Genomic DNA, 9,806 nt, shown 5'->3' with positions numbered 1-9,806 from the left:
GTAGGAAATACCGTATAAACACGATCCTTCCGTTAATAAACTGTTCGTCAGTTTATTAACTGTTCTGCGAATAGTGTGCAATAAATTCAGAAACCTTTCCCGTAAACATAGTGCTACTGCAACAGTGTTCAACATAAAATAAACTGGTCTGCTGCAGCCAGTGAATAGGTCGCAAACATGAACGTATTAGTGCTGCACCGGATCAGCGATGTGATTCCAGCCCGCGTCTCCACCCGGATGGAGGTGCAGCTGCGCGGCGGGGCCATCGCGTCATTCGCCCCCCAAACGTGCAAAATACCAAACTCAGCCGCCAGCCGCCTTTAACACAACCGTCTCACCGTCCCTCTTTCTTTACACAGCCAGTCGCTGACAAACCGTTAACGACAACAACAACAAAAAAAAACGAGCCGTCCCCCTTCTGGCGTCCCCCCCCCCGCCGCCACCCGCGCGAACGAGCGAGCGCTCCGCGCGACAACAAACATCGGCTCGTGAAGCGTTCCTCGCGCTGGTGGACGCGCACGAGCACACGGACGTGAAGCGAAGCGTTCCTCGCGCTGGTGGACGCGCACGAGCACACGGACGTCAAGCGTTCCTCGCGCTGGTGGACGCCGCACGAGCACCGCTGAGCAGCTACGCCGCGTTCGGTTCGGACATGATACCGGCGCGCATCCGGAGATGAGGCTCAGAAATGGCACCTTCCTAACAATCTTATTGTTCGGACTATGCGGACTTATATCCCTGTCTTGGTACACCGCATTCAGCAACTCCAAAGGTAAGCGCTGGTGTGGGAGCGGCGCGTGTTGGTGCTGATGTGCGTTATTGAGACCTGCAGATGCAACACAGCGCCGGATCATAACGTTAAATATCCTTGTGTCTAACGAAACGGGCAAGCTTGAATTATAAATGTGCGATGATGTGTTAAAACTAATGAAATATTGCATACTCGGTGTCACTGGACCTCCGGGTTATCTGAATGTTTTGAGTTGGTTCTCCAACTGTTAAGATCTCATCCCACCATAATCACAATTCACAAACAAATTCACAATCACAATTCACAAACTCGCTCTTTTGACGCTGAAATAACGTACAGTTGTTATTTTCGATTAAATGTGTGTTTGCATGGGTTGAACGGTTGGTGAATAGGATATCAGGATATTGCATCAAAACTCTCACAGTTTTTACGCGTGTGCGCACAGACTCCACAGGTAAGGCTTTTTAGATTTCAAGCATCCATATTTGTGTATGGTTCAAATGATGCCCCTTAACGCCTAGAGCAGATACACGTGTAAGGCAGCCTGACTGTCGTTCAGTGCACTTGTTTCACATCTAAGTTTTTTTTTCTTCTGTATTTCAGCTCTCAGCTGACACCACTTGAATGCGATGAGAAGCACTTAACAACAAAATATATTAATGACAGTCTTAAGTGTATCATAAATGTTTAAATAGTCTCAAACATGTTTGTTGTTTTTATTATTTACCCATTTACTGCAAAAGCTGCCAGCGAGATTTTTTTTCCAGTTAGATAGGCCATTTGCAATGAAACAACTTTTAGCAAGATCTTGATTGCCATGTATTTACACTTTCATATTCTCTCTCTCTCTCTCTCTCTCTCTCTCTCTCCCTCTCTCTCTCTCTCTCTCTCTCACTCACTGTCTTTATAATGGGGCTGGCAACAGATAAGTGACTAGATTACATTTGTTGCTGGGAGCCGGAGGCCACACCTCTCCAGTCAGACTGTTATGTCAGCCCTCAGCCCAACAGCAGGTTGTGTCAGGCTATCGTTTGCCCCTGGGTGTAGGAGTATGGGTGTGTGTAAGCGCATGCGTGCACGTGTTGATGATGCTCACTTGGCCTGTTAACAAACACACCACGGCCAAGCTCGCTCCCCGTACGCCATCTGTGAGGACACGTCCTCCGCCACCTTGTAGTGCCATTGAAATTCCGTCTTCGTTGTTATGCTTAAGCTCCGCCACCGTTTCCTCCGTTCCTGATTATGCGATCCCTGGTGTCCACTGCAAAGCACCCAGTGTCCTTACCACAGTCAACTCCATATGGCTTTTTGCTGCATAATCTAGTGCTGCGTTTTGAAGGTTCGGTGTGTGCGCACTGTGTGCGTGTGTGTTTGTGTGTGTTTGTGTGCCTGAAAGTGCATTCTTGTTCCCACAGTCATCACCATGCTCACGTGTCCCTCCTCAGGTGAAGTTGGCTCAGGTTTGAAAATATTCTTTGAAAAGAACGATTCTTGGATCAGACATAGACAGTGTGGTTAATAAAAAATAAAGTGCACTAAACGTTAGTATTTCAAAGAGTCTTGCTGGGTTTGGCTCAGTCTGTCCGTTTGAATATTTCTACCATTGGGGGTTGGTTGGCAGGAATAACCTCTGCTTGCTTCTCAGAATTTTGTCAGACAGTGTGTCTATGGATGATTCTGACCCATGAGCTCGTTATTGACATATGACTGGTGCCAACAGAAAAATGGAATATGAATTCCTCATCTGTCCTGGCATGCCATCGGTACACTCTTTGAGGGAGAAGGACTCTACTGTTGTAGTCTCACTTCTTCTGTAGCTGGTGTGTTCTCACATAGCTCACTTTGGGCTCTCTGTGTGCCTCTTTAACTGAGATTCAGCAAGCCTAGCTTGAGCTGTAGGGGCATGGTGGTCTAAACAAAATGTGTTTGCTCAGCCTGAAAGTAACGTGTGCTGTATGTGTTTTGTCCAACAGCAGCTTGGAACTGCTTTTGTTGTATGGGCAAGAATGCGTAGAGATGGAGATGGAGATCTTGAAATCTGTGCTCTCAAGGGCTGAGGAGGTCTGGACTGGCCTGTTGTTCCTGTTTTTCTGTCTCTTTTCTCGTACGCTGGAGACGAACAGAGAAGGTTTCACATTGGTTCCTTCTTTCACGTTACCCTCCCTGTTCCTTGCTCAGGTGCGTGCACGCTCGAGTGTCTCTGAAGAGTGCTCGGTGTCAGTTAGTCAGTCTTGGGCAGGTAGTGAACAAATGGCTATTCACTTCCCTTCTTCTCCTAGATAAAGAGAGGGATTCAAGGAACCTCAGTTTGATTGTTTAGAGCAGTGTTTAAGAGAAGCAGCTGCTCTCTTAGAAATGGCCTTTTAAGCAGTAAGGTATTTGCTGGGGTTAGGGCCACTGTTAAACTTTCTAGTACCACAGGTTTCACAAATGTATTTCCTATATTAAAATCTGGTCATAACATTGAAAAAGAGGAATTCCTTTGGTATCAATTCCCTAGTATTGATGGCACTAAAATCATGATAATTCAGCAGTTCCTAAGCTCGTTTGCAAGTCAAGAGCAAACAAGATGCTGGAAGCATAAATTTACCTGCCAAAGCTCTGTGTGCTGACCTCTAAACAAACAGGCCCCAAGACAAACAGCACAAATACATTTAAAACACACAGTAGACTGCAGAATGAGGCAGCGGCTTTGGGTTTCTGCTGTTCGTCTTGGGGCTTGTTCGTTTTTGAGGTCAGCATGCAGAAGTCTGCTGACCCCTTTGTTCTTTGGTGTGGGAGGCTGGTGTGTGCCGAGCTGAGGAAGAGCCCCCTGAGCCGCAGGAGAATCTCAAAGAACCCTCGCCGCGGAGTTCTGCGTGCGTGATGCCCTCCAGAAAAAAACACACAGACACCAAGAAAAAAGGAGAAAGTCTACCCTTTTTTTTGTTTACACCTAATGCATATGCATTGCATTTACACCAACACACACACTTCAGCTTTCTTAAGAGTAGCTGTAACTTTTAGCCGTGTGTTTAGAGGGGAGCTGAGATTTTCTAGTTGTCCATCACTGCATGACGCCAAGCGTGCAAAAAGGAAACACGTGGGGGGGGGGGGGGGACAAGTGTGTCTCCGAATTGTCCTCTTTGACCTGCTCCTTTTTTGCATTAAGGGAGGAGGTGACCTCAATATGACCCTGGCAGGCATAAACGTAGGCGCTAGTTCAGACGAACAAAGCTAAATACTTTTTTTTTTCTCGTCATAAAGCAACATGTAATTAAACGACAAGGTGAAATGTTAAAAGGAGAGTTGCGGTAACGGCTGAAACTGCTGTGACATCATCGTGAACGTGTCTAAAAGTTCAGCTGACTGAAAGCCTTTGTTAATCTGATAAGAAAGCTGGGTCAGAAAGGTCTGCTTTTTCTTTTGGATACAGGAGCTGTAAGTACTTCTGAATAGGGAGGAAACTCAAGTCATTACTATGATGCATGTTCTGAAAGGGAATTTGAAGGTTTGACAGAAGCGATAGCCATTAGACACACAGCTGAAATCTTTTATAAATTGTAGAAAATACTTGACGATGTTGGAAAGATGTACTAACATCTCGTAACAGTAATGAAATCAGGTTACACAATATTTTGTATATATTGTATAGTGTATAATTACTGCAACATGGAATGGCTGACCATATCACTTGTTTTTTTGTAATTGTGCACTGTTTGCATTCAGAGACGCAACCTGCAAATAATGGGATGAGTCAAAGCATTCATATTTTTGCTTTTTTTTATATTCATATTTTTCAACAAAAATAAATCATTGTTGGTCTAAACATTGTGGGCTAGTCTTAAACCATATTACACTTAAGGGTTCACCAGAGTGGCATATGAAATCAGCTTATGTAGAAATTGAATCTCATATTGCCATGTTGCCAACTAAATCGCCAAGCCAATGGCAGAGTTCAACCTGTTCCCTATAAAAATGGGAACGTGACCGTGCACACACTACTGACATTATGAACTTATTTCCGATTTAGTACATCAGGTGATGAGAACAGGAAATGGACACATCTGTTGATGAGCTGTGTGTGAATCCACCATGTCTAGTTTTAGGGCAGGTTCCCTGAAGTGAAACTGTAGAAGGTCATTTTTGGTTTCACAGATGATAAACGATCTTCAGTGATGGAGTGCGGTTCTCCTTCGGCCCCTCGGATGGCCACGTGAGCTTTCCTCCTCCAGCTGAAGCCGTAATAATGAACCTGGGATGAATTATGCATATCTGTGGTGTTTGCCAGGCACATTTAATCGACGACACCACGCCGGTCCAACGGCGCCGGCCTCCGCCGTGTAGCGCAGGGCTGTATTGGGATCTGGACGCACAAACCACACCTTCCACGTTTCAGATAATGAGGCTAAACACGCGAATATTGTGCAGGCCGTGTGTGAGGCTCTGAAAACACGGTTGAATTATTCAGGGTTGGAGTGGCTCCTGAGTGTTCTCGGCTGCTTGAACCGCCGCTTCCCCGGTCCAGGCTGAAGCGGAGAGGGGAACCAGGCTCCAGCCAGGCTGCTCAAGATCCGCCCCGCGTGTTTATTAATTCATACGCGGCCACACGGACTGCCCTCAGATCAGCTTCAGCTGCACAGCCTTTAAATCTCAGGCTGCCGCCTCCTGATTCCAGATCAGCTGCGTTGAGCTAGCGTGTTTTTCTAGCTTGAGGAGTTGAAATAAGCGAGTCCAAAAATCCACTTTTTTACGACCATTTCTGTACGACGTATTCTTTGGCATGTGTCCATACATTGTCATCTCTTCAAATAACGGAACGCGTAATTTGTTGACAAATTGGCTACTGATTTGATGTCCATTATCACATCCGAGCCTCCTTCACACAGAAAAGATTACTTGCAATTAGCAATAGCATTATCATTAAATGGCTGGTTTCTTGTACGCATTGACTGGGACGCTCAAGAACTCACTGACACTCTCCAATGAACATCCGTACGAGTTTGAGACTAAGTTTAATCTCCATGCCTTGGATATTGCCCTTCTAGAATGTCTTTTTCAAGGGAAGGGCCCAGTGTTGATTGCTCGTACACTGTTGTAGCCGGTCTCTCCTAATTTCAACCTCTGCCGTGCCTCATCTGACCCTTTCATTTTGTCTCCCCTATGACTTGGCACACTGCCAATGGCTTAATTATGCAAGCTGCCTTCTCTGCCTGGTACAGTACCCTCCTTTTCTCTCTCTCTCTCTCTCTCTCTCTCTCTCTCTCTCTCTCGCTCACACACACACACCCTTCTGTCCACTCTGTCTCTTACACACATGCATGTACTGGCTTTCTCTGTTTTCGTAAACAGATTGAGTGTATGCAGGTCAGCAGGTGCCAAGCATTGATTGATGGAGCTGATGTTACTGTTATCAGTTTTCATAAGGAGGATTATAATAAGAGTTATGGCATATGCATCTGAAATGGCTATGTATAGTTTCTAGTATCAAGTTTTTTTTTGTGGGGGGGGGTGTTAAACTCATCATGGCCTTATTATAAAGAAATATGAAAACGTGTGTGTGTGTGTGTGTGTGTGTGTGGTGGAGGAGTGGCATAAGAGAGAATACCCACAAGATCCTTGTGTGTGAACGTGACTCACTCTTATGAGGAGTACAGTAGGTGTCTGCTCTTTACGCCCTGGTGATCATTCATCCTGAATTGCTGTCATTGCCACCCCCATGGCTTGGCTCGTGGTGTGTGTGTGTGTGTGTGTGTGTGTGTGTGTGTGTGTGTGTGTGTGTGTGTGTGTCTGTGTGTGTGTGTGTCTGTGTGTGTGTGTGTGTGTGTGTGTGTGTGTCTGTGTGTGTGTGTGTCTGTGTGTGTGTGTGTGTGTGTGTGTGTGTGTGTGTGTGTGTGTGTGTGTGTGTGTGTGTGTGTGTGTGTGTGCTCACTTCCACACGTTGCTCTACTCTCGGGTTTGTTGCCAGTGACATCAGGAGGGCAGCATGTGACTGGGGAAGACCATGTGGTCTCTGCATGTGATGCCTTAATTTCTCCTCTACTCTGCAATTCTCTCTCTCTCTCTCTCTCTCTCTCTCTCTCTCTCTCTCTCTCTCTCTTTTCTTGTGGTCAGTCCTATGTGAAATTTGAGTCCATGTCATAATTTCAGGAATAATTTCTTTAGTCCTTGCTTCATTCATTTTCTTTCTTTCTCGTCCATCTTTTCTCTCTGTCTCTCTCTCTCCTTTCATCCATTGCCTATCTTCTTGCTTTTCATTATCTCCCTGTCATGTGTTTTAGATATGACTGGTGCACCTGCCCGTACGTCTTGCAGAGTTATAACTATTAATAGGAACCATGCTGGCAGTATGATGGAGTGGGAACTTTTTTCCTGGCACATATTAGGGCTTCTCCATTAGTTCCCCCCTCCATACCCACTGGGGAAGCTCGTGAGTGGTGTGGTGATTCAGAACACTCCTGCTGCCCATGAAGGTGCACCGTCTGTGGCCACGCTTCACCCACACTTGGCATGATGCCCACGGAGTGATCAGGAAGGCCGGGTGCTTCCGGGTGGTGGCTGCTTTCAGGACCTCAACAGTGATAGATGATGAAGGCCACAACAGGAAGCCCCCCGTTCTGCTCCGTCCGTGTCCTCGAGTAAACCTTTCCTCTGTGTCTGGGACTATTGAGGCCTTCAGGTCTCTGTGCGATCCGAGGCGTGCAGCAGTCGAGAGGGTCTCGACACGTCCGTTCGTGGTGAGTGAGCAAGGTTCATCTGGGCTGTCGGGAGGGGCGGTAAGGGGCTTGGAAAGGCCCGGAAGGACTTTGCATTGACTGATGAGAAGGAGCAAGCCTTGTCTCACATCAGCGCTTTGTCTCGCAGAGCAAAACTCTTTCTGAGTTTGCAGTGCCTTTGATGATCTTTTTGTATAAATGCTCCATACTCCGTCGGGACTCGCAATAATACCCTCGTCGATTTTATTATGCATTTTCTAATCAAATGTGTTCATAAGTGGCTGGTGACTGACTAACTTCATGCACTCTCTCTGTGGACAGGGTGAGACGAATGAACACTCCAGCCACACAGCCACAGGGAAAGAGGTCTATGTTAGTTTCCTAGTGAGTGAGCAGAGGCCTTAGTCAGCTGTGTGTGTGTGTGTGTGTGTGTGTGTGTGTGTGTGTGTGTGTGTGTGTGTGTGTGTGTGTGAACCACTACTAGTTCAGGTACTCCTTGTCTACACTGTCCCACTGAGCAAGCCATCTGTTCTGTGAAGAGTGTGTGTGCGAGATTTGTGCTTGGTCACGGATCTCTGTGTGTTGTGGGGAGGAGGTGGTGAGTAGTTTTCTTTCTCACTGCATGGCTAGAGCAGGCAGAGTCTCTGTAGATAGTGCCCAATGTTCAGCTTGTTAAGTCTGAGCATACACACACACACACACACACACACACACACACACACACACACACATGCACTCACACTCTCTGTACGTTTTCTTCAGTTGAATATATTACTTGTACATTCTCAGTGGTTTGCCCCATCTCCTCTCTCTCTCTTTCTGCCTCTCTCTCTATCTGCCTCTCTCTCTCTCTCTTGTCCTCTTCCCTTCATTGGTTGTCATTTTCACGAGCTTCATTTACTGCTGTTTCATCACAGTGAGCCAACCATCTGCTTCTGACAGTTAACAGAATAAAGTTACTGGGTGTATGAGCTTGTGTGCAAATGTGTGCGTGAGAGAGAGAGAGAGAGAGAGAGAGAGAGAGAGAGAGAGAGAGAGAGAGAGAGAGAGAGAGAGAGAGAGAGAGAGAAGGGGAGAGAGAGAGGGGGGGGAGAGAGAGAGAGGGAGGGAGAGAGAGAGAGGGGGGGACAGAGATTTTTATTCAGTAACTTCCTCTTGAACTTGGAAAATATATTAAAGACTTCAGTGGAAACAAAATGTCTCTGGTAAAATTGTCCACAGTTGCAACTTATATTAACTGTGACCACTTTTCTCTTTATTTATATATCTCCAGGGCACTTCTCCTGTATCGTGCATGTGTGTGTGTATGTGTATGTGTGTGTGCGCGTGTGTGTGTAATATATATTTGAGAGAGGGAAAGAGAAATAGACTTTAATTGCATTTTGCAATATCTTCTTCTTCCAGTCATTCTGTGTTGTGCAATCAAATCAAAAATTAAAATTAATTCTGGTCTCAACACCCACTCTGAGTATCCTACCCAGCCACACAGACATACAGTTGCAGTCTACACTTACACACTACGTCCAGTCCAAACTTCAAAGTGTGTCCTGTCTGCCCCATACAGCAAAAGCCCTGTCCTCCAACGCCAAACATTAAACCATGCTGACAAGCCCTGCCCCCACCACCGACAAACACACCCACCAACATTCACACAAACCTCCCCTGCACAAACACAGCAATGTCTATAATGCTGAAATCTAATCTCTGGTCATGCAGCACTTGTGTGCAGGCGCGCGCGCGCGTGTGTGTGATGAGGATTGAGCTGCCTTGTGGGGGACAGTGTGACATCTAACTCGTGTTCCTGCATGCCTGAACAGGAGCTGCTGTTGTTTGGAGCTTGTAATCAACGCCTGCCTGCTGCTCCGAGCTGCCGGTCCTGCCACGTGTCCTCCTACGTCCTGTTTTTCCTGCTGCTGGCACGTGTGCTCGCGCGGTCCTGAGCCAAGTCGGGAGACGTGAGGTGGATGCGTTAAGAGGGTGGAGGTTGCATGTAAAGCAAACGGCAGCGTCACAGTGACACAAATGGGGTCACCTCTCCCTTTTCCCTCACCACGTCTCTCCCGGACGAACCTCGCCTCCTCAGAGACGGGAGTGTCACAATAGTGCGTTTCACTATTGCGTGAAGTGGTTTCCAATCCAAAGCTTAGAGGAAACTGGATCTTATCTGACTCGGCTAACAACCAGCATGTACGCACATGCTTATCTCTAGTCAATTGTTTATAATGTGACAGAACTGTGTGTGTGTGTGTGTGTGTGTGTGTGTGGACGTACCCGTGGTTCCTGAGACCTTGTTAACGTCCGCTATTCAGCGGCACAACCGAGACGGGATCGGTGGAGTTGAGTGCATGTTGTGTGCATTC

The 9,806-nt window shown here is 46.7% G+C and overlaps 1 protein-coding gene across 1 annotated transcript in view; it reads left to right on the top strand.

Annotated features, from left to right (window-relative positions):
• Positions 1–245: 245 nt before the first annotated feature.
• Positions 246–9,806, top strand: part of mgat4b (alpha-1,3-mannosyl-glycoprotein 4-beta-N-acetylglucosaminyltransferase B) — a 75,311-nt gene continuing 65,750 nt past the window's right edge. The window contains 1 exon segment of the mRNA XM_077022505.1: positions 246–772. Within this exon segment, the coding sequence (XP_076878620.1) occupies positions 676–772 (97 nt within the window). The 5' untranslated portion in view covers positions 246–675.

This window comes from Brachyhypopomus gauderio, chromosome 11, assembly GCF_052324685.1.
Source record: "Brachyhypopomus gauderio isolate BG-103 chromosome 11, BGAUD_0.2, whole genome shotgun sequence".
Taxonomy (NCBI): Eukaryota; Metazoa; Chordata; class Actinopteri; order Gymnotiformes; family Hypopomidae; genus Brachyhypopomus; species Brachyhypopomus gauderio.
The sequence above is the reverse complement of the archived record's forward strand: the minus strand, read 5'-3'. Positions and strand labels throughout refer to the sequence as shown.